Source organism: Durio zibethinus, chromosome 23 (assembly GCF_047325235.1).
Source record: "Durio zibethinus cultivar Kanyao isolate XHJ-2024 chromosome 23, ASM4732523v1, whole genome shotgun sequence".
Taxonomy (NCBI): Eukaryota; Viridiplantae; Streptophyta; class Magnoliopsida; order Malvales; family Malvaceae; genus Durio; species Durio zibethinus.
Window position 1 is genome coordinate 9,394,553 of NC_143184.1, and position 22,532 is coordinate 9,417,084.

General features: G+C 33.6%; 4 protein-coding genes across 7 annotated transcripts; 1 reads left to right on the top strand and 3 right to left on the bottom strand.

The window, feature by feature from the left end:
- Positions 1-684: 684 nt before the first annotated feature.
- On the bottom strand, positions 685-3,084 carry LOC111313543 (uncharacterized). The gene is made up of 2 exons (XM_022914224.2): positions 2,294-3,084; positions 685-2,206 (listed from the first exon to the last, which is right to left on the bottom strand). The coding sequence occupies exon 2, from the start codon at positions 2,094-2,096 to the stop codon at positions 963-965; it is 1,134 nt and encodes a 377-aa protein (XP_022769959.2). The 5' UTR covers positions 2,097-2,206; positions 2,294-3,084; the 3' UTR covers positions 685-962.
- A 539-nt stretch (positions 3,085-3,623) lies between these two features.
- On the bottom strand, positions 3,624-5,378 carry LOC111314566 (uncharacterized). Its single transcript, XM_022916041.2, has 3 exons — positions 4,813-5,378; positions 3,957-4,688; positions 3,624-3,850 (listed from the first exon to the last, which is right to left on the bottom strand). The coding sequence occupies exons 1-3, from the start codon at positions 4,895-4,897 to the stop codon at positions 3,819-3,821; spliced, it is 849 nt and encodes a 282-aa protein (XP_022771776.1). The 5' UTR covers positions 4,898-5,378; the 3' UTR covers positions 3,624-3,818.
- Positions 5,379-6,648: 1,270 nt separating this feature from the next.
- On the bottom strand, positions 6,649-8,078 carry LOC111314569 (large ribosomal subunit protein eL13z). The gene is made up of 5 exons (XM_022916043.2): positions 8,034-8,078; positions 7,819-7,934; positions 7,561-7,694; positions 7,125-7,283; positions 6,649-7,031 (listed from the first exon to the last, which is right to left on the bottom strand). The coding sequence occupies exons 2-5, from the start codon at positions 7,925-7,927 to the stop codon at positions 6,810-6,812; spliced, it is 624 nt and encodes a 207-aa protein (XP_022771778.2). The 5' UTR covers positions 7,928-7,934; positions 8,034-8,078; the 3' UTR covers positions 6,649-6,809.
- A 4,654-nt stretch (positions 8,079-12,732) lies between these two features.
- LOC111314570 (uncharacterized) lies at positions 12,733-21,825 on the top strand. 4 transcript variants are annotated; one of them, XM_089752863.1, is made up of 12 exons: positions 12,733-12,865; positions 13,067-13,172; positions 13,284-13,406; positions 13,975-14,095; positions 14,478-14,606; positions 14,782-14,891; positions 15,023-15,212; positions 18,716-18,913; positions 19,512-19,745; positions 19,889-20,093; positions 21,064-21,123; positions 21,299-21,825. In XM_089752863.1, exons 2-12 carry the CDS (start codon positions 13,150-13,152, stop codon positions 21,391-21,393), a joined length of 1,488 nt encoding a protein of 495 aa, XP_089608989.1. In that variant the 5' UTR covers positions 12,733-12,865; positions 13,067-13,149; the 3' UTR covers positions 21,394-21,825. The 4 variants fall into 4 exon arrangements, with proteins under 4 accessions (XP_089608989.1, XP_089608990.1, XP_022771780.2 ...); XM_089752864.1 differs by having other exon boundaries at positions 12,733-12,767; XM_022916045.2 differs by lacking the exon at positions 21,064-21,123.
- The last annotated feature ends 707 nt before the right edge of the window (positions 21,826-22,532 follow it).

The window sequence follows — 22,532 nt, forward strand, 5'->3', positions numbered from 1 at the left end:
TTAACACTGAAAATTCGTCACAAAGTGGTCAAATGCGTGAGGCTAAGGATGGCGAGGACCTGTCTTTATTTATTTTTTTCTGAAAGGTATTGGGAGATGATGACCGATGAGCCTAAAGAATAAAAACGAAGCTACAATTGTTCCTCTGCTCGGTATATTACCATCCATACAAATAACGATAAACAAATCATTGATAATGCAAAATCTCAGCAGGTTCAAGGTCCCATATATTATCATTTCCTTTTTATTTTCCATGCAAAATCATTGGACTTTGTGTTTCGATGAAATTTTTAATAAAAAAAAAAACTTTTAAGAATTTTACTTAGAGAAATAGTTTACGCCTTGCAAGTTTTGGGCTCTATTTGGGCTCTATTTATTCATATTTCCTTGTTTCGGGCATTGGATGATGGAATGAATCTCCCTGGCTTAACCCAAAACTGAAGTGAAACCCAATTAGCTCTCCAATCCAACTATACTTTTGAGAGAAATCATTTGTGAACCGGTTGTTATTCTCCCCATCTCCAATAGAGCTGAACATCATATGAAGGACAGGAAAAAAAATTATATATATATATATATACATATATATAATTTTTCATCATCATACTAATTACGTCATATTTCTTAATGTTATACGCTAAGCTAATTATAAATGTGGTTTTTGTTTATTGTGAATTTCAAGTATTATTCAATGATCAATTTAGTGTATATTGTAAGAGAAAAAAGTAACAGGAGGATTTCACTTGCACTCGCAAATAAAACATATATATAAAATTGCTGTTTGCAGTTAGAGTACACAGATACATAACTTAAAGCACCAATAATCCTCTATCCACTTCAATCTTTCAAAAGATATTCTGATCTTCCAAATTCATTCATGACCTGAAACCATCGAAAGGAACCACCTAGATTCGCTCACGAATCATCACCATCTACAAGTTATAATAGCAAAAACCTTATCCTTACGCTGGACATTGGAATCCTGGAGGTGGAGTCTTGCCACAATCGATGAGGACCTGAAGGGCAATTGGGATTATAATATTAATATTTAAAAGCTTTGCCTTGATTGTGGTGCAAAGACAAACTGCAGCGTCCAAGTCCAACAGACCTTGAAGCACAGGGCAACATGTGCTCTTTGCGCTGCCGCCTATACCAATGTGCACTAAACCACCTAAGACGTCCACACATGCACCCAGCTTGAGAGTATCAAAGGGGCATGTTTGCTGCGCCGGAGGTGGTGGATGTGGCAAGGGCGGTGTTGGTGGTGGAGGACATGGTTTCTCGACTGGGGGTGGCTTCACATGTGGAGGACTCGGATAGACAGGAGGTTTTGGAGGCAGAGTTGGTGGTGCTGGTGGCTTCACAAGTGGAGGACTCGGATGGACAGGAGGTGTTGGAGGCAGAGTTGGTGGTATTGGTGGCTTTACAATTGGAGGACTCGGATGGACAGGAGGTGTTGGAGGCAGAATTGGCGGTGTTGGTGGATTCACTATTGGAGGACTAGGATAGACAGGGGGCTTTGGAGGCAGAATTGGTGGTGATATGACTGGCGGTTTTGGATAAGAAGGTGTTGGGGGTTTGACGACAGGAGGTTTGGGTACGTGAGGTGGGGGCTTGGGAACATAAGGTGGCTTGGGCACCGGTTCGTATGGAGGCTTCGGTGTACAACGTGGAGGCTTTACAACAGGAGGTTTGGGTACATAAGGTGCCTTGGGCACCGGCACGTAGGGAGGTTTTGGTGTATAAGGTGGAGGCTTTACTACAGGAGGTTTGGGTACATGGGGAGGCTTTACAACAGGTGGCTTGGGGACATAGGGAGGTTTTGGTGTATAATGTGGAGGCTTCACAACCGGAGGTTTGGGTACATATGGAGGCTTTACTACAGGAGGCTTAGGTGGCTTGGGAGGATGGGGTGGATGTTTTGGTGGTTTATGGTGAAATGGAGGCTTCAAAATGGGAGGATGTTTGGGAGGAAACTTTGGTGGAGGACATTTTGGAGTTGGGTGCGGACATTCGGGACAGGCAAGAGAAGTGAGCAAAGCTCCGAGGTTCAGAAGCAGGACAATCAGATAGGTAAAATTATGCTTCTCCATCATCAAACTTCCTCTCCTCTCTCTGTTTAGGGACTGGGGGTAGAGAGCTTAACTTATAGATCATGCAAAAGGCAGACAAAAAGAAAGCAACAAATCATGCAAATGTCGTTTTCCTGCTAATTTATTAGATCCTTTGGCATCATTCATGGACTTCAAAAAAAAAAACTCCATCAATCAGACTCCAGATTGCAAAAACTCACCAACTTTTCATGCATACTTCACTATCAACTAGGGATAGTAGCCCGAATACAATTTTTTTACATGAATTTGCAAATTTCAAGGGCAAGAGAATCGAGAAACCACGTGCTTGATTGACTACATTTTAAACTCGTAGTGCTTTGTTGAACCCGTGATTGGTTACTTGGCTTAATGGAGATGCCCTGCTTGCATGTGATCCTTCCTCCTTTCCATTTTTTTCGAATAAAAAACTTCTGCAAGATAACAAACCTCACCCAGATTTTTTTTCCATTCATGCATCCAAGTGCGAGAGCCCTTCCCTGAATAAGACCACCGAACCATGCTACATTGTTGGTCAGGTATGTACAAACAGTACACTACATTTAAGCATTTATTATTGTGATGCTTTATACACAAACTTGAAACCGAAGCAAGTGTCTAAGAATAAATAAAATTTTCCATTCCAAGCATAGGGTGAGAGATTTTTCTTCTCTTTATTTGCCTAAAATTTTCCACTTCCTATGAATGTCTACTTGCTTTAATATGGAGAAAATAAGTGGAGTAGGTTGAATTATTCAGTCAAAATATTGATGGTGATTTGTTCTACATATCAGCTTTCTGTTCAAGTGGTGCGTAGAGTAACCCCACCATGATCTTCATAGTTTTAGTACTATATTCCATTGTCAAAATCAGCTGCACTGTTTTCTGCAATATATGGCTAAATCTAAACGTTTGCTTTTAAGAAAATGGTTTTAGAAAATTGTTGAAAATTCATACATATTCGGACTTCAGAGCAGAGAGCAGCCGGAGGTAGGTGAGATCAAATCTTATGGTTGAATAGTGACTGATCATGTAAACAACAATAGACTTGTAATTACCAACTATTTAAGTCACGAATTTCAATCAAGTAAACCAATCATAACGTGGTTTTTCTTACACTTTTTTAGATCTTATACAAAGGTGCGTGCCTGCTTTGAAAAAAAAAAAAAGAAACGAATTGAGCTGTGGCGCTCACTTGAATGCTCCTCCGAATCGACCTTCTCATAATTCTGAGATGATAAAAGAATTCAAACTTCTACCTTACCAGAACATGAAGGAGACCATACAACACAAAGAAAAGAGAAGCAATAACCGGTATCAATCAGAACCAGTCAGGTGAGGGGAAAAAATAAAACGGTGGCCCCTAAAAACCCTTTGTTTGATCTGTTCCTGAATCCAGCACTGCTTTCAAAACCTTATAAGTTGTTGAAGTAGGGGCCAGAAACTAATTGAAATGAGATTTTTGGCATTCTTGTGTTGTAAATGTTGGTCCCATTGCATACGCTATTTTCTGTCTCAAATATTGCAGGCATATTTAGACATTATAATATCATATAAAACATAAATTACGCAGGATATGTTTATACATCATATAAAATATACTATACTTTAAACTCTATCCGGTTCATAGAAGGAAGAAAACATCTAGAGAGAATCACATCTAACAAAAGTGCTGGTTCAAACTCTGAAATAGTTGGTCTTTTTGATTGTTCTTTCTGTCTTCAGTGATCAATTGTAGCTGAACTGGCACATATCAAAACCTGTCACATTTTCATTACAAAAATGTTACTAAAATCAGCAATACATATCAGAGGATTTTTATTTGCATATTGCAAAGGATAGATTGTGAGATTAAATTAAGCTTACTAGGATCAACAGTAACAAGCATGGCAGTCCCTCCAAAGTCACAAGTGCCACCGGTCCCCTTTGTGTTTTGCCAGTAGCTGTTGAAAGCAAATGAAGCATGCGCAATTATTGTATTGGGTTGAAAGCAGGCCTCGTTGGGTTGAATTGATTTGCAATCTGCACCAGACCCACATGCATAATCCATGGCTACTTGGATTATTGAATCAGGCACTGTTGGCTTAGCAACACACCAAACACCAGACTGTGACCCTTTGTGTGGAGGAGGGGGCCCCAAAGGCGGTGGGTTGAGCAATGGAGATTCATAAATGGGCTGGCCTGGTAAATGCTTAGGAGGGCTGGGAACTTGTTTTGGTGGGCTAGGCTGATGTTGAGGGGGGCTTGGGAAAGTGCTAGGAGGACTGAAGCCATGTTCAGAGGGATTTGCAGGAGGGCTATGGATATAACTAGGTGGTGAAGGGGTTGCTAGTCCGTAGCTCATTGGAGACGGCGGAGGGTTGGAAGGTGATTGTGGGGTAAATGGAGGGTATTGACTAAAGGGAGGAGAGCGCTCTGGCTGAGGAAGTGGTGATAGCGAGTCAAAAGGAGGTAGATAGAAAGGTGAGTTTATGGTATATGGATCAACATTGGAGAGAACATGATTAGTTAATTTTAGCTTGTTAAACAATTCAACAGTTGGACTTTTCTGGAGGTTTGAGCCCTTGCGCTTCCATATATGAACCATAAGTCTAGCATCTAACATAAATCAAGACAAAAGAAAACAAGCACATTCAATCTTGAAGATGCACCAAAAACTTGGGATTGAATCTGACTGAAGAGAGAAAACAAAAGAACATATAATTAGAAGGAATTTACATACCACAACGAGTGAAGAGAATGGTGGCAAAAATGGAAATGCATACGACTGAATAGAGCAATTTTAAACAGTGCCGCCTAGACTCCATGGCTCCAAGCAAAGCTTGAGAGTACTAGCTGAGATAAGCAACTCTTTGGGGATGAACTAGATGTATAAATATAGGAAGGTAACAGGCAAATGAACAATTACAATTGGTTAACAGGAAAAATGAGAAAGGAGAAAAAGAAGCTGGCCAGAAAGAGGAATTATCGACATAGGGAAACTAAAGAAGATTCAAAGACAATCGTTGATGTAGTCACATTCTGACAGATGTGCTACTGCTAGGAATAAATGAAGAGAATTTCTTTTAGCTCGTCAGAATATATGTTTGCTTGGAAATGGAGGAAAATAGAGTAAAAATTGAGGTCTTCTGCACTTTATTTTGCTTGGTTTCTACTCAAAGTCAAAGAACAGTTGTCTTATATCCTCTGATCTAGAATCCCAGTAAACATGCTACGAAAAGATTCAAATAAACAATTATGTACTAGGATTATATTGCTGAAAGAACTTAATTCAGCAGGAAAAAATTTTTCAATGTTTATATTTACATTCTTGCAATTTCCAATTCATCTCTGTAAAAAATTATAGCTTCTAGAATATGGCAGATCCTACTTAAGTTTTCTAAAGCTCCTCTGTGAAGTTGCACACCTATTCAAATATTAATTTTAAACATTTCAAAAAGTCCGTATTATTATTGAACCTAAAATTTAACTTAATTAATTCATACAATCATTAATAAGTAAGGTATGAAAAGAGTAGAATATTTTTCTTCCCATCCCTCAATTTTTATATTATACTTATCTTGATATTCATATTTAATAGATATTTTAAATTTATCTTCATCCTTATTTTCACGTGTATTTAATGGATATAAATAATCTCCATACCCATAATTTTTTAATGTAATACTCATTCTCATTTTTATTCCAATAAAAATTTGAGTTTCCATTGCATATGAATGATATCACTATCTTTAAAAGATTTAATTCAACAGAATTGAGATTTAACTCTCGTATCTGCACCTATAATTTAACGAAGAACCAACTTACAGTGCTTGGAAATCCAGGCAATCAACGCCAGGTATGTTCGTACCTATAATTGAACCAATCAGCCAAGTGTTGTAAAGCATTCGAAATTTACTTGAATTCAAACTTTATTTTGTGTTCTCAGTTCACTAGATCATTTTCTTCTCTTTGAAAGCAAGTTCATCAGCTGTGTTAACAACAAAAACAAGTTGGAGCGGGTTTTTGTAACTCCAACATGCTGCCTCGTATCAGCAAAGTTATAAGCCGTGGTTCGGTGTATTTAGGAGAAGTTCCATGGTTGAATCCAAATGTGAGGATAAAGATTCAGGTGAATTCATTGATCTATAACTGCAGCACCTCAAAAGATATTCTGTCGCTCGCTACAGATAAGGCTATCAAATATTTTTAGCATCTGTACCTTGGACATTGCCGTCTCAGGTGCGTAGAGAATAAGTCAATAAGAAATCGTATACATTTGGTTTTGTTCAGTATGCTCATTTGAAAGCATGTCCAGAATTGATCCATTTCCAACAGCTTCAGAAAACATTTTCATCCTTCATTATTAAATTAAGAAATTTACACATTCTATAACCACTGGACGATCTGATTATGGTGTTCCAGGATAAAATCATCCTGTTTCAATTCTGTTTATCAATCAGTCTGGATGAAGCATCAAAATCAATTGAAATTTGTTTAACACAAACAATAAACCAATTAACCATCACCAAACTTATCAGTATCAACACTTTCATAATGCCAACACCACAGAAAGGAATTGCAAGAAACCTCTCAATCTATTAAAATGCTCAAAAACAGGATTACAAACGTAATACCAAAGTTTTCAAAAGCTGTTTCAACTCAACTGACAATATGAAAACAAAAACGAATGTCTTTAACAAGTCAAATAGCAAAACACAGCCCTCAAGAAGGCAAACCTTACTTCTTGTCTTCTTTCTCAGCCTCAGCAGCCTTCTTCAGCCTAGTACCAATATGGCGCTTGTTCATTCTTTCAACACGAAGCTTGTTATAGGCCTTGAATGATTTCATCTCCTCTGTGACCTTCACAAGCTCAACAGAAGGCTTCTCACAAGAAATAGGCATGTATGGTCCTTGGACTTGGGTTGCAGTTGCAAGCTCCTCAGCAGTAGAATCACCAGCCTACATGAACACATAGAATAAAAAACATTAAAAACACAAAACAAGATTAAGGATTTAAGGATTTAATCACTGCAAATAGGCCCTAAAAATTACCTTAAACTTGCGAGCACGTCTTGGGAAGACAACAAGTTTGGCCTTGTAGGTCTTAAGCCTCTGAACATTGGCTTGAAGACCTTCAAGAGATCTGTTTTTGCGGCGGTGATCAACAGCAATACCAATGGTTGGTGCAAGTTTCTTTGAAATACCAGCAGCCTGATCAGAGTATAAAGTGAGTGCCGCATTCGATACAAGCACATACAACTACATCAAGATGGGATTCATTGTTCATTTTCCTTTTAATTTTTAAATTAATTGTCAAATAAGGGTATTAATAATATTTGAACTTGGTCACTTAATCACAGGCAGAATACCAAAATATTTCTTCAATCACTTGAAATTACTGTCTAATTTACAAATCTTTACCAGAATAAAAATACAAAACCTAAACATAATCCAAAAAATGTATAAAAGAAAATTACAAACAGCATACCTTAAGCTCTTCAAGAGTGAAACCCTTGCCAGCTCTCAACTTCATGTTGTACTTCAAGGTCTGGCCATGGACAATAGGGCGCAGAGGCCCAGCAGTTGGCCTTGGAAAGATCCTTACCGCCTTCTTTTGCCTTGCTGCAAAATCCCAAACATCATCATTAAACATAAACTCTACCACTCAAATAACATCATCATTCTTTTACAATAGAAAGAGAAACCCACCCCCCCCCCCCCCAAAAAAAAAAAAAAAGAAACCCACCAATTCTTCTTCTAGCCTTTCTTGCTGGCTGATTGAACCAAGTTTTCACATAGTTCTGCCAGTGCTTCTTAAAGTGGCCATTTGGCACAACATTGTTATGCTTAACCATGACTTACCTGTAATTCAAGAGTATTAACAAACCAAAATGTCAAATAATTACAACAAGTTGAAACGAAAAATGCAAAGAAGAAAATAAGAGAAAAGAAGCTGAACACCTTCTAGGGGAGATCGGCGCTAAAGAAGAATAAACCCTAGCCTCCTTCTAGGTTTTTCTCCGATAGCTTATTTATATAGTGCTTTTATTTTTTATCGGACGGTTGTTAATTAACCCTAAATCTGACGGTGCACAAAAATGAGATTAAAATTTAGTTTTAAAATGTGAGAATCTACCTTCAAATAAAAGTAAGAATAATTTTAAATTATTTTCAAAAAATAAAAATATATTAAATAAAATAATATTATTGTCCATAAAATTATAAAACTCTATAAGATGATTTAGAATATTGACACATATTCCATTATTTATTATATTAATTCATTAATTCTTTAAATATGTTAATGGGATATGTAGCAATATTTTAATCTGCACTTAGGATTTAAAAATTTTACTAAAAGTTAATTTAAACTCTTTTTTTAAATTAATCCAATAGTTTAGATTACAATGGCTCAAAGTTTTTATGCACATATGCAACTTTAAGATAACCTTAATATTTTATTTTTACTTACTAATTATCTTTTTTAGGAAATACAATATTTTGAAATTACCAAGAAATGTGTCCTAAAAACAACATGTAAGAAAGTTAAAATACAGACATTTTAGTTAATAATCACTCAATTGGTGTTGTAAGTGACTATATCTAGCTACAAATGCTCTACGATCGGTACAATTGGTGTTATGAGTAGGTCATTTATGCTAGGATCCACGACAACTAATCTAATAGTCCAGCACTAAATTTAAAATCGGTAGTTAAATCATAAGCATTGGAACCTTAATTTTAATGATTTCTTTTAGCCAGGAATGGATGAAATTGAACTTACAAAAGAAAAAAAAAAAATTGTGGAAGTGAAATTGTCCTAAAAACAACACCTTTATTCATTGCCAACTACGATTGGGCTAGCCATTCCATCTGCCAAATACAGCTCGAAGGTTTCGAATGGAGTGTATTCAATTGAGTTTGAATCAATATAATATTAAATTTGAATTTGAATTCAATTTAAAATTTAAGATTTGAAATTCAATTGAAACTCAATTAAATTTTATTTTTTTAACTCAAACTTAATTCAATATATAAATCAAATTATTCGAGTTCGTTCGTTTTAGATCGATTAATATATAAAAATAAATTCGATTTTTATATTTGATAAAAACTCAATTATTTATATTCAAACTACTCAAGTTCGTTCATTTTAGATCGATTAATATATAAAAATAAATTTAATTTTTATATTTGATAAAAACTTCATTATTTATATTCAAACTCGAATTTGAGATATTTTATTAATTAAAATAATTAAAATATATTAAAATATAAAAGCTCAATTAGGTTCGTGAATAATTTGAGTCGGATATAAAAATACTCAAACTCGACTAGATCGATAAATTAAACTATTCAAGTTTAACTAGATAATAATCGAATCGATTTCAAAATTTATTCAAGTGGAATCCAAATAACTTATGAATACTAATATATTATTTACATCCATAAATTCAAATAAATTTCAAAGTTGAATGTCCAAAGCCAAGGGTACATATGGATACTACTTGGTATGTTGTTGATGCTTTTTTAAGGGAAAAAAAAAAACCTTTAATAAAATCCCACACAACTTAGAGACCACTTCAACCAAAATTTCGAACTAAAAAAACACATTAAGAAATTTTAGATTCTATTAGTTCTGAAAACTTATTAAATTTTCGATTATTTAAACCCAAAATCTATTCAATATTGTCAAAAATACAAATAATTTTATTTATATAGATAATTTTTTATGAGAATCTTGTCATTTTTTTTTAAATCGCATGTGAATGTGAATAAGAAAATGGTTTATGTTCAGGTACTGAAATTTAAAATTTAAACTTATTAAATGATTTTTTTAAAATAATTATATAAATTAATTAAATTAAACTTTTGATTCGAAATATTGTATCTTTAGCTTTCAAGTTTCAAATCACATGCATAAAAAAATAACATAAATCGTAAAAAAAAAAAAAGGTAAAAATTATAAGAAACGGACAATGCAATTTAATTTTTAACGTCGTATAAAATCATTCTAAAGCAAATAAAATAGACCATACACATAAATTGAGAAGAACATTTTCTTAGAGTTATAGTGTTCTAAAAAAAGATATAATCTATGTTGAGTTGCAAACACGTGATAATATTTTAAAAATCAAATTAGAAAATTTAAAAGGTTATAAAGTTATACTCTTTCTATCTTAAATTTATTTGGTGTTGTTAATTTCACAGAGTTTAAGAAAAATATTTTGATTTTAATATATTTAATGCTAAATTTTAATTATTTTATAAAAATAGTTTTATGATTTTTAATATTAAGGCCAAAAAAAAAAAACTCCTAAGAATTTAAAACGTGATACTCAACTATCTTATGATTTATTTTATTTGTTTTACTCAAAATTGTTACTTTTTCGTTTATTTTTTACTTCTTCTTTATTTGAATTCACACTTTCCATTTAAAAATACATATTCTCTTTCTAAAAATTTAGTCTCTTTCTTTAAAATTAAACCAATTATTTCTTTGAATTTAGACCAATCCACCAATAACAACCTTCAAACCACCAGAAAAATATATTAATTCTCTTATCTTTAAACTTCCAAATCTTAAATAAAAAAAAATTAACAACCTAGAAATTGGTACTGATATACCGCTTCCCTCTTGCTGTCTACCAATTACGCTCTATTCAGCAATTTTTGAAAACCCCAAATAAATCCTCTTATTGTCACTTCCTCTTCTTCTTCCTTTAGAGTTTCATAAGTTTCCAGCACAAGCCTAAATCAAAGCACTAAATAAAAATTACTATCACTTTCTAAACTTATCAACCACCTTCAAACTCTCGATAACAATACTAAATTAGTAGAATTCAAAAACCCAAAAACTAGTAACAACCCGCTATTTCTATCGCTATCTATTATCTTGTTAAAGCCACTGGAAAACTTCTTCATTTACTCATTTACAGTAACAATGCTTCATTCCTCTATTTATAAGAATATATCCCCAGAGATCAAACCTTCAATCTCATAATTTTATGTATTTTGTTGTTGCAATTTCCTATTTTTTTGTTTGGTAATAATTTTTGGTTTCTATGATTGAATTTTTTATTGTGGATTTTTCTTTGAAGCTATTTGTTGAAATTTTGGTTTTATTTTTGAGTTATTATGCTGAGGCTTTGTTGGTGAATTATTTAGTACTTGTGTTGTGGAATTTGGCTTTTTAAATTGATTCAATTTTTGACAGCTTCCTGTTTGTTAGCAGTAAAATTAATTTTTTTGGTGGTTTGAAAGTTACTATTTATAGATTGGTCTGAATTTAGAGAGAGAATTAGTTTGATTTTAGAGAGAGAAAATATGAATTTAAAAGGAAAAAATTTAAAAAAAAGTAACAGTTTTGAGTAAAAAATAATAAAATAAATCATAAAGTAATTAAGTGTTATGTTTTAAATCTCATGAGACATTTTCATTTCGACTTAACCATAGGATATATTTATGAAGTTTACCATTTTTAATATTAAAAGTAAAAAAAATCATAAAAAAATAATGTTAAAATATAAAAAATAAGAACTTTATATAATCAATCAAATTCTAAGTGATATAATTATTATCACTTAACAAATAATTTTAAATGATAAATAAAATATCTAAAATAATGCTAAATAATAAATAAAATAATAATATTTTCCTTCAATCTTCAAAATTTGTGATTTATGTTCAATTGTTATTTATTCATTAATTTTGAGTTTCTTTACAAGGAAAGTTATAAATTTGAAAATAAAAAAAATGCTATGAGTATTAACTATAAATCTCATAGATGTCAAATATTATCTTAAAAATAATTGTATAAATTAATTAAATTTAAAATTTACTAATTTTGAATTCACCAATTATAAATCTAATCCACCTCCACTAATGCGATTTGATTATTATGATTGTTAGGCAAAGTAATTCTCTATATTAAAATTATATTTGGTATATAAGATTATAATAATATAGAATAAGATAATATTATGAATAAAATTAGATTAAATAATGTCATCTTATTTTGTATTTATGTATGTAAAGATTATAATAGAATAATTTATTTATTTACAAAATTATCATTTTTCAAAATTTATAAAATTTAAATTATTGATATAATTTTTAAAGGTATAATTAGATATGTAAACTTAATAATAATATTTTTTTTTTAGAGAAGAGTAAATAATTTTATGTCAAGAGTATATTAATCTTTTTTATAATTTTTATATCTCTTTTTAAATATAAATTAAATATAATATAAAATAATAATTATTTTATGTAAGACCTAAAAAGACGAAGTAATTTAGATAAACTTAAAACGAAACGCCATTTGTCCTAATCAGATTTTGTAACATCATTTGCGCCGCCGGATATAGTCACTGATAACATCAATTGAGTAGTCAACCGTATTTTAACTTTCTTACACATTATTTTTAGGATTTTTTTTTTTTGTAATTTCAAAATCTTGTCATACATTCAAGTTTGTCTTCTATTTAAAAATTTATAATTTTTAAAATTAAACAAATTAAAATCGACTTTAAAAATTTAAAATATTTATAATACTGTACATTAATTAAAATATCCAATTCTAACCCCGGGCCGAACCATTATCACCAAGTACTGTAGAAGTATACTTTTATCAAGCCAGCACATTCTCCGTCTTGCCAGGCACATCGCCCACGCACCGTCTGGCTCACCAAGGTAAGCACCGCTCCGCCTGCTTGCTTCCTACTTTTTAGCCTACCTTTCTATCAAATTTCAGCTCCATCAAGGCAACCATAACCATATCTTCTTAACAGGTAATTCTCCGATCTTGGTAGTATAAACTTATTCCTTTTACCCTGTCTGTCTATATGAAAAATGCCAATCAGGGTTTTCTAGAAAACCTTCCCAACAGCTTCTTCCTCGAACCCTGCTTCATTTACAATCCGCCCCCATCCCCTCTTTCGAACCCCATTACTCTGGATCTGCAAACCAATGTTTTTGATTATCTGCTGCAGTTCTTCTTGCGGAATCAGATTACGTGCTGCAAATTAGTTTGGGCAATCACGAGGAAATTTCTTAACGCCCGTCACTTAACAAGATGAGCATCGAGCCATTTAACAGGTACGCTTGTTTACCTAAAATCAGCCCAATAGAGGGTATCGGAGAACAGGGTTTGTCATTTACCTAATTTAACTGTTTATTTGTTTATTGGAATTGAATTTGGAAAAACAGGTTGGTGAAACTTGCGGCTCGGGCGTTTTATGATGATGTGACAACAAAAGGAGATAATCAGCCAAAGACGGGTCGGGGTGATAATAGAGGGATTGCCGTTGTAGTGCTTGATGCTCTTACAAGGTACCGTTTATTTATTTATCTCTAGGAAACAATTAAAAATGGTTTTATTTTTAACAGTGAAGGAAGGGAAAGGGGAAAATTCGGTTTTGTTAGTTGCAGAAATCGAAAGGGAGAATTGAAGTTTTTCTGTTAAGTGAAATTAAGGCATATTAAATTGAAAAAAATAATGCATTGCTGTATTTTTTATAATTTAAAATAGAATTGTTGAAGAGAATTTTTATTAAAGTTGTGATCTTGTCAGGAAAGAAAGCACATTTAGAAGCATTGGGAATTTGACTAGTTTGGACTTTGAAATGGGAGGCATTGAATATTTTATGTATTAGGCATAATATGGTGAAACTTGGCTGAGTACTTTGGCAAGTGTTTTTTCAGTTCAACTAGAAGTCTTTCCATAGGAGGTTAGTATTTAACAAGTTAAGTAAGATACATTTAGTTATGTAATGATGCCTAATATATTTGACACCAAGAGTAATTTCCTGTTGCTTGCAATAATTATGCCTTTAGGCTTGCTATTTGCAACTCACTTTGTTCTGTTATTGTAATTTGCAATTTTTGCTTTCATATCTAGGAGACAATGGGTTAGAGAAGAAGATTTGGCAAAGGAGTTGAAACTACATTCAAAGCAACTTCGGCGGACTCTACGACTATTTGAGGAAGAAAAATTAGTCACCCGTGATCATAGAAAAGAGGTAGAGTCTGCTATAGTTCCTTTTTCTTTCTCTTCACCTGTACTGGTGTTTCTTAGTTGTCACTCTGGTTGGTTTTGAAGGTAAGTTTTTCTTTCGTATTTGTTCTGAATCATCACTGTCTTGTTCCCTATTAATTTTCAAACATATACTATGCACATCAAATGATTGAAGCTCACTTTCTTTTCCCTTGTTTTCTGTTTTTAGTTGTACCTTATTTTTGCATAGAATTGAGGCATAGTGGTGGTGTTAGTGGACAAAAAGTCTTGTCTCCATTTATCTTCTATATGTTTTATTTATTCATTAAGAGTTGGGAACGAGTTCTTGGTTGTGTTGAACTCTTCTTTTATTTTTGCCTGAATACTGATGTTTGATTTGGTCACAGACGGCTAAAGGAGCAAAGGTATATAGTGCTGCTGTTGCTGCAACAGCCGATAGTCAACATGGTGGGAAAGAGGGAGAGGAGAAGATTAAATTGCACACTCACTCTTACTGTTGTCTGGATTATGCACAGGTTGCTATTTTTATTTCTTTTCATTATTTGATTTTTCCAATTCAGTTCTGCATAGATTAATTTGGTAATAATGGATCGGATAGAGATCTCTTTTGTCTTTTATCCATTTTATCACGTGCAGAGCAGATTCTGGCTTCTGAGTATGTGAAAATCTCTGAAACAATGTGTTTTGTAGATATATGATGTTGTTAGGTATAGACTGCATCGTATGAAGAAAAAACTAAAGGATGAACTTGAGGACAAGAATACTGTTCAGGAATATGTCTGCCCTGGCTGTGGGAAAAGGTTGCTGCTTCTGCCTCTCTCTTTCCTCCTTTTCTTCACTTTTTTCTTTTCTTGGGTCATTTGAAATGTAATTTTGGTTAGTGAATTTGTAATCATGAAAAATTGATGGTGTGCTGATGTCATGTTTTCAGATACAATGCTTTGGATGCATTGCTATTGGTTTCTTTGGAGGATGAATATTTTCACTGTGAAAGATGTAATGGAGAATTGGTCGCAGAGAGTGACAAATTAGCAGCACAAGAAGTAGGAGATGGAGATGGAGATGACAATGCAAGGCGACGACGACGTGAAAAATTGAAGGACATGCTTCAAAAAATGGAGGTATTTTTTCTTAAAAAGTTCCTATTTAGCAGCTTATAATTTCACATTCATTTGTATTTGATCTATTATGTGAATCTATTGAAATAAGAAAGTTAATCCCTTTATGAGTAAGTTAACAAAATTTTTAGTATGTTCACGATTTTTTTAATGCATTTTGTACTGTGAAAACGATGTAATTCAAATTAGATTCCTTTTTACTGGCCATAGTTGCTTTGGATGTCATTGGACTTGATTAAAGTATGAAATATTAACATTAGGTCAAATCAGTGAGGTCCATTCAGATTCAGCTGAATTCTTTGTCCTTGGCTTTCAATTGTGAAGGAATCTGGTGTTTCATGTGAATTCTTCTTGAAAGGAGAAAAAAAAAAAAGAACTTCATTATCAAATAATAATTCTTTGTGATGAAATCCATGTAGCTGTTAGTCTATTGTGTGTATGTGGTATTCGAAACACATATTATCCATTGATGCACAGGGGGATAGAGGAACAGGTTCTGTGGCATGAAGTTTGCTTTTCCCATCTTGAGATGTTCTATTCTAGTTTTTGCTAGTTGATTCTGCCATGTCAGATGACAATGGTCCATGAGGGCTCCCACTTTTGAATGCATTTTTAAAACCTATGTAAAGCTGTAAGCTTGTGGGCAAAATAGAAACTTAGACACCTAGCTTTTTGTGTTTTCTGAACGGCTAGATGTTTAAAGGAATGGAACAAAAGCCATGCAAGCATTAAGCTTTGATTCTTTTTGCCTTTGTTTTTTCTTTGTCAATGGTTTTCTATTTTGTACATGTATACATGGGTTGAATTCATTCACCTTTAAAGGATGAATATATCGGATGACAAAATGGACCAGCCCACATATTTTAATGTCTTCCTGCTTTTTTATTTATTTATTTTATTTTTGGGGTTGGGTGCTGTTCATGCTGTCTAGAATTGTATTTTCTCCCTTGTTGATTTCCAATTGATTTTCATATGAGCAGAATTTGATAGCAAATTTTCCAATGGACTTTTGATTGTGGTTACACGGTCTCAACCTTTTCAATCTATCTGAGATTCTGTAATCTTGAGTTAAATTAAACTAAATGTTTGTTATCTGGTTTCTCCACTATGCAGTATTTACAAGACTTAATATCTGGACTTCTTACTATTATTTATGTGTATTCTTGACTTTATATTTTATGTTGTCAGAATTTGCTACATATTACTGTTTCGCTACACTACTGGATAATGTTGCAATTCTTTTTGGTATTGGTTTTCTCATGTGCTTATATTTTGTTTACTCACTTGTCAAACAAGGGAATTCTGCAATAATAGCAAAGGTTGAAAATAGAAATATAACACTAGACCAGATATTCATGAAATCAATAAAATCTAAAAGGTGAAAAATGAAGTGGAATTGTAGACTTTAACTCAGAAAAGACTGATCATTATCACATAGTTGAGACATTGGCATTGATACCTCTCCAACTAGCCTGCTGATTAGTCTTTGTTTTTGTCATTGCTCAAGCAATTATAAAGGAAGAATTAAACATTGACCATACCTTAACAGACACTAAAGAGAAGAAGTTATGAAGTTTCCATATCTTCCACATTGAAAGACAAATCAGGAAACTCATCTTTCCCTCTGCATTGTGCATGTCATATATCCTTCCAAACAAAAACCTTTCCTCTATCATCAACTTCAGAAGATGTTTCTTATAAAAGCGTCCCATCAATCCCTAATTGCCTGCTGCTGCACTACCTTACATTTGGAACAATGGTGAAATGGTACAACTCCTTTGATCCTCACTTTGTGTACAACTTACCTTCATTGTCTTACATCTTTCTCAGCTGACTGGGTGACATTTAGAGTCATTTTTTCTACCTCATCAAATGATATTTCTGTGTACCTTCTATTTTTCAAATACTCCATTAACTTCTGATTAGGATAGCTATTTGCCCTTTAGAATGTTTTCCCTCTCCAATCTCTGATTATTAGCATCTTGAACCATACTAGCCGTGGAGAGGAAAATCTTGAAAGAGATTTGATAATGCCCCAAACTTGGTCACTAGAACCAGTGCTATCCTCAACACCTTCATACTGAAGCAAGTTCATTGTTTCTCAGATTTACTTTGAACCTGAAAACAATTTTAAAGCAGAAAACATACCAGATAAAGTCCTGTTTTAAAAGATGTGAATTGAGGGAAAACAACCTCCTGCCATTTTTTAAAACTGCAAAAACGATTAAAGAAATTAGGTTGTTAGTCTGCTGGGAGAGTTCATGACTTATCCTGAAAGTCACCAATAGAGTTGGTAGACCTGAAAAGTATTCATTCAAAGCCAAAAGAAGATGCAGATGTGATTTTCTTCTGTTTTTGTTTGAAAGATGGCTTGAGTACTGCAAGCTATGTGTTTTAAATCTAAACAAAAAAGTAATGGAAGCAATTAACAAACATAAAGGTTTATTCAAGAAAAATACAATGATTATATATGCTTTCAGCTTGGCAACCAGGTTAGTTAATTCTAATGCTAGTTTATTAGATAAGCCTGGTTCATTCAGGTATATAAAAGTTGGCTTGAATCCAGCCTTAAACACAATATTTAGAAGCTCTCAACAAACATCAAATTATAAATAGTTAATAAATTAATTATCCTTATAGCACATAAGCTCTAAAAGAAATTAAAAGCTACAATATACAGAATAACCTCCAAAAGCCTTCTTTAAATTTGCTCGTATATTTTCAAATAAACAATTTGCTTGAAAACTCTGACCTAATCATTCAATCTCAAAGTAAATAGAAAGGGCTAAGAGGCTTCCCTAATGAAAATTGTAAACTATGGAAAACAGTGTTGGATTAGGGTAGTCAGCGCAAATCCATTTGTTCTCCCCAACTCTAATCATTAATGCTAGATTAATAAATAACAATTGGTTAATCCTTTTGGTACCAAAACCTAGCGGTTCCATTATTTAGGAAACACCATCAGACATGATCATAGGTCTTCTCTATGATAGTGGCTACCTAACCTGAATCTAAAGGTTGATGACTCTAGACGCAAGCAGTTTGAAGACAATTTTTACCGGGTTAGCCTTCAATCCATAAGCCCCACTTAGACGGCTAGTATGCTCTTTTATTTATTTCTGTCAATCTTGATCTCATGATCAAACAGCAAGACACATTTAAGCTCCTCTTAAATCTTCTCGTCTTTAAGAATCATGAAAAAGAAATGCAATCCTAACATTGATTTTCATTACCTCCAGGGGAGCATGGGGAAAAATAATTGCAAAATTCTCCTGTCAGATTGTTCATCTTTTTCACCATACCAAAATTTCCTTACTGTATTGTCGTGGCAACCAATTTTGATCAACATCCATAATCCTTCTAACTCCATTGCGTTTTGAGTTATTTCCCTATTTATTTGTTTTATAGTTTATGTTTATAGAAATATGCAAGCCTATTTTTATTTCATTCTCTCCATTGTGTATATTTTGTATGCCATTTTTAATGATGCAATGAAATGACTGCAGATACAGCTTAAACCGTTATTGGAACAACTCAACAGAGTGAAAGATTTGCCTGTTCCAGAATTTGGAAGTCTCCAAGCATGGGAAGCTCGAGCAAGTGCTGCTGGGCGTGCTTTAAATGGTGATTCTGATTCTAATGATCCTTCCAAAACTTCTCAGGGTTATGGTGGGACACCTATGCCATTTCTTGGGGAGACAAAGGTGAGATTTACTTCAACTGTATTTCTCTTTGTTGTCTACTATGAGGTGCAACTGCATACAAGTTATGAATAATTATGTAATATTGATGCTAGACTTTGACATATGGTTTCTGCATGAATAATTGTAGTTTAATTTTCTAGAATTTTTTTTTCGAATTTGGTAGTTGCATTCATATTTCCACAATTTTTGGAGATTCAAATTTGCTAAAAATATTAAATTGAGTATTCATGAAATCTCATGCAAAATCCTAACTTAACTAAATGCATCTGGTGCCTTTCTGAAAGCTAGTAAGCCCTTGCTTCTCATTTAACCAACCATTGATGCTGAAAACAGATTTCTGCCTAGACCATCAATTTTCCTAAAAGTCAGTTTTGTAAGCTCTACTGGAGTTATTACTGTCATAAATCAGTCTTCTTCAACCAAACTATCAGTGTATTTTCAATGCTTACTATTTTTTGAAGTGTGGATTTTCTATTCTTTTTATTTTTATTAGAGATTTTCCTCTACACTCTTGGGCATGCCATTTCTTAATTTCAAATATTGGATATTTTACCATCAACTTGGATTGTTTTTAAAGCTTCTTGCCCCTGCCTGGCAGGTTGAAGTTGCCTTTTCTGGTCTTGATGGCAAGGAAGAAGATGTCAAGTCTGAAAGTGCAAGCACATCCTTGAAAGTTTTGCCACCTTGGATGATAAAGCAAGGAATGAACCTGACAAAGGCACAACGTGGAGAGGTCAAGCTGGAGTCAAATACAGATGGCAGTTCAGCACAACCTGATTTTTCAGATGACAAAAAGTCAACTGTTGAAAATGATGATAAGAAGAATTTACAGGTATGTACAATGAGATGGGATTATTCCTTCTTTTTGTCTATGCGATGTAGTTCTATGATTCATTTTTCTTTCATTTTGCTCCATCTTAAAGTTTTTAATTTACTAGAATTTGATGTAGTTTTTGCTTTCCTTTTATGTTGAAGGACGAGTATCTTAAAGCGTATTATGCCGCTTTGTATGAGAAACAACAAGAACTAGAAGATGCTGCTAAGAAACAACAAGAACTGTCAGACATTCCTCTTGCCAGTGTTCTTTCTGACTCTTCCAAGCGGCAAGTTGGCATGAAAGTTAAACGTGAGGATGATGAGGGAGATGATGATATTGATTGGGAAGAAGCTCCTGTTGCAGGTAAGTGCTGTTTTTTATTTTGTATTCAGAATATAATTCGGTTACTATTTTATGACTGAGAACTGTTCGAAATTAAAGGTTTAAGTTACTTGAAAATGTCATCATGCTTGGTTGTTCATATAACTAACCATTTAAAACAATATCTAATATGCCAAAAGGCTATGAAAACCTTGCAAGGGAACTTACTGCTGAATCTAGAATACATTCAACCATTTTAGAAGTTTTATGAGTAAATCATCAATCTAATTTAATTCCTTTCTCTGTGTTTCATTGTAATTCATGCACCTATTTTCATATTTTATATTGAATATCATCATATATGTAGAGTGGAAATCTAATATTTTTAAACTTCAATATTTGTTGCTGTCTAACATTTAATTAAATTAATGTCTTAAATTTAAACAATATACCAAAATTTCCACCCTAAATTGAGTAAGAACAATCTTCATGAACTATTAACTTAGTACTAGATGATAAAAAAAACATGTACTCCTTTTGTCTCGTATTGCATGCCTACCTTTCTTCTTTGGACTATCTAAATAATACCAAGTTTCCCTAAATGGAAAGCATTTTCTGGATGTTGCCTTTCATTGAAATACGAATTTTAGGTGGGCCTATCTATCTTTTATGACACTTGAAGGGTAAAAGTTATAAGGCAAGGAGCAAAATACATAAAAGTGGACATTTAGTTTGACATTGAGGTAGTAGTACTTATTTTTTGGCCCAAATTTATGGTGCACCATATTTCTGTATTAAGTTGCTAATATCACTTAATATCTAAAACAATAAAGGATTTGAATTGTAGCCTATTGTGGTTTTATCTGCAAAAAGTTATGGCATATACATAGATACATGCATATTATGTCATAATTCAGAATACAATTTGTATGGTATACCTACTGGTATGGGGAAAATTTGCCTCCCACTGCCCTGTTGAAACCTTTAACTTATCTCCGTGTGCATGTTGTAGGAGTCCTGTTGCCATTCAAAGTGTGTCAAGTAATAATAGAAATAACTTGCGGTAAATCGGGTTGAGTTTTCTTGTTAACTCTCAATACCAGTTACGGAAGCGGGTTGATATAAGTTCAATTTTCATTCCCTATGTATCTTTTTAATACAAAATGTGTCGGCTAATCACTAAGTTCATTATGATTATGATGTTGGTGTGTATTCCCTAGTAAATATCTTCCTTTAAACAATTTCAGGCAATACAACTGAGAGTTATAAGGTCAATGACTTGAATATTGAAGCGGAAGCATCTGGAGACGATGAGGATGATGTAGATTGGGAGGAAGGATGAGAGAGAGAGCATAGGTTTTTCAGAATGAATGGTTCAGCTTACCTTGATCTGCATGGCATTAGCAACGGTAATGGGTGGTGTAATGTCGCTCACTATTTTTCATATCTTCATTTGCTCATTCAAGAACTGAAGCCATTCCAATTGTTCATTGTTATTAATTTCATCCATGATTCCTTGACTTTGTACCACCCGTTGCTGTGGGAAGACAAAAAATGATTTTTGTCGTCTTAAACATGGATTTTCATGAAGTTGCCTTCTACGACACTGTAGACAAAATAGCAGTGTAACAAAGACATTTATCATAATTTTCATGTGTGTTTCAGATGTACGTTCTAGTTTGTGTTTGACTAAGGAACTCAAATTGTTAATTTGAACTATGTATCTATGTAGAAAAAACAGTGGTAGGAAGACAATTATCTTCATTGCCATGTTTTTTGATATGTTGTGAAATATCAAGATCTCGAAATATCTGGATACCCAGAAGTTAAAGAGTCTTTTGCTCCAAATCTAAGGCTTAACTCTTTCTAAGGCTTAACTCTTTAAAGTGTTAAAAGACTGGCTTTCGAATGGAAACTTATACCTCGATCATGGCTTATCTCTTTCTATCTCACCCGCCATCATAAGCTAGCCGTTGCCCATCCTATAATCCAATTTTAATTCCACTGCCAATCCCAAATCTTTCAACATCTGAAATGCGTTGACTTAGTGTTCCGAATGGATAGCCCATGATGGAATTGGCACCCCATTCCACAAGCTCTCCAAGATAAGAGTTCCACCAACAACGTGACACAAACTCCGCAACTGCTTCATGGGTCAGGACGTCCTCTTGGGGGCAACACCCACGAATCAATCCTTTCTTCTTGGTTTTCTCCAGGAACTTATCTGTAAAAATCTCCTCCAAATTGGTGTACTCACATGTTACCTCGAATTTGCCCTTTGCTGGTGCACTGACCACAAGAACCTGAACTCGCTAAGCTCAAGCCCACTTGCAAGTTCCTTTAGTCGGGGTTCATCAAAGCTCTCTAAGCTTCCAATGAACAAGATAACCACTGATGATGGAGGCTGGTGATCAAGCCATTTCATGATCAACAGGATATTGGAGCTTTGTCAGGCTGTAGAATCCTCTGACCCTTACCAAT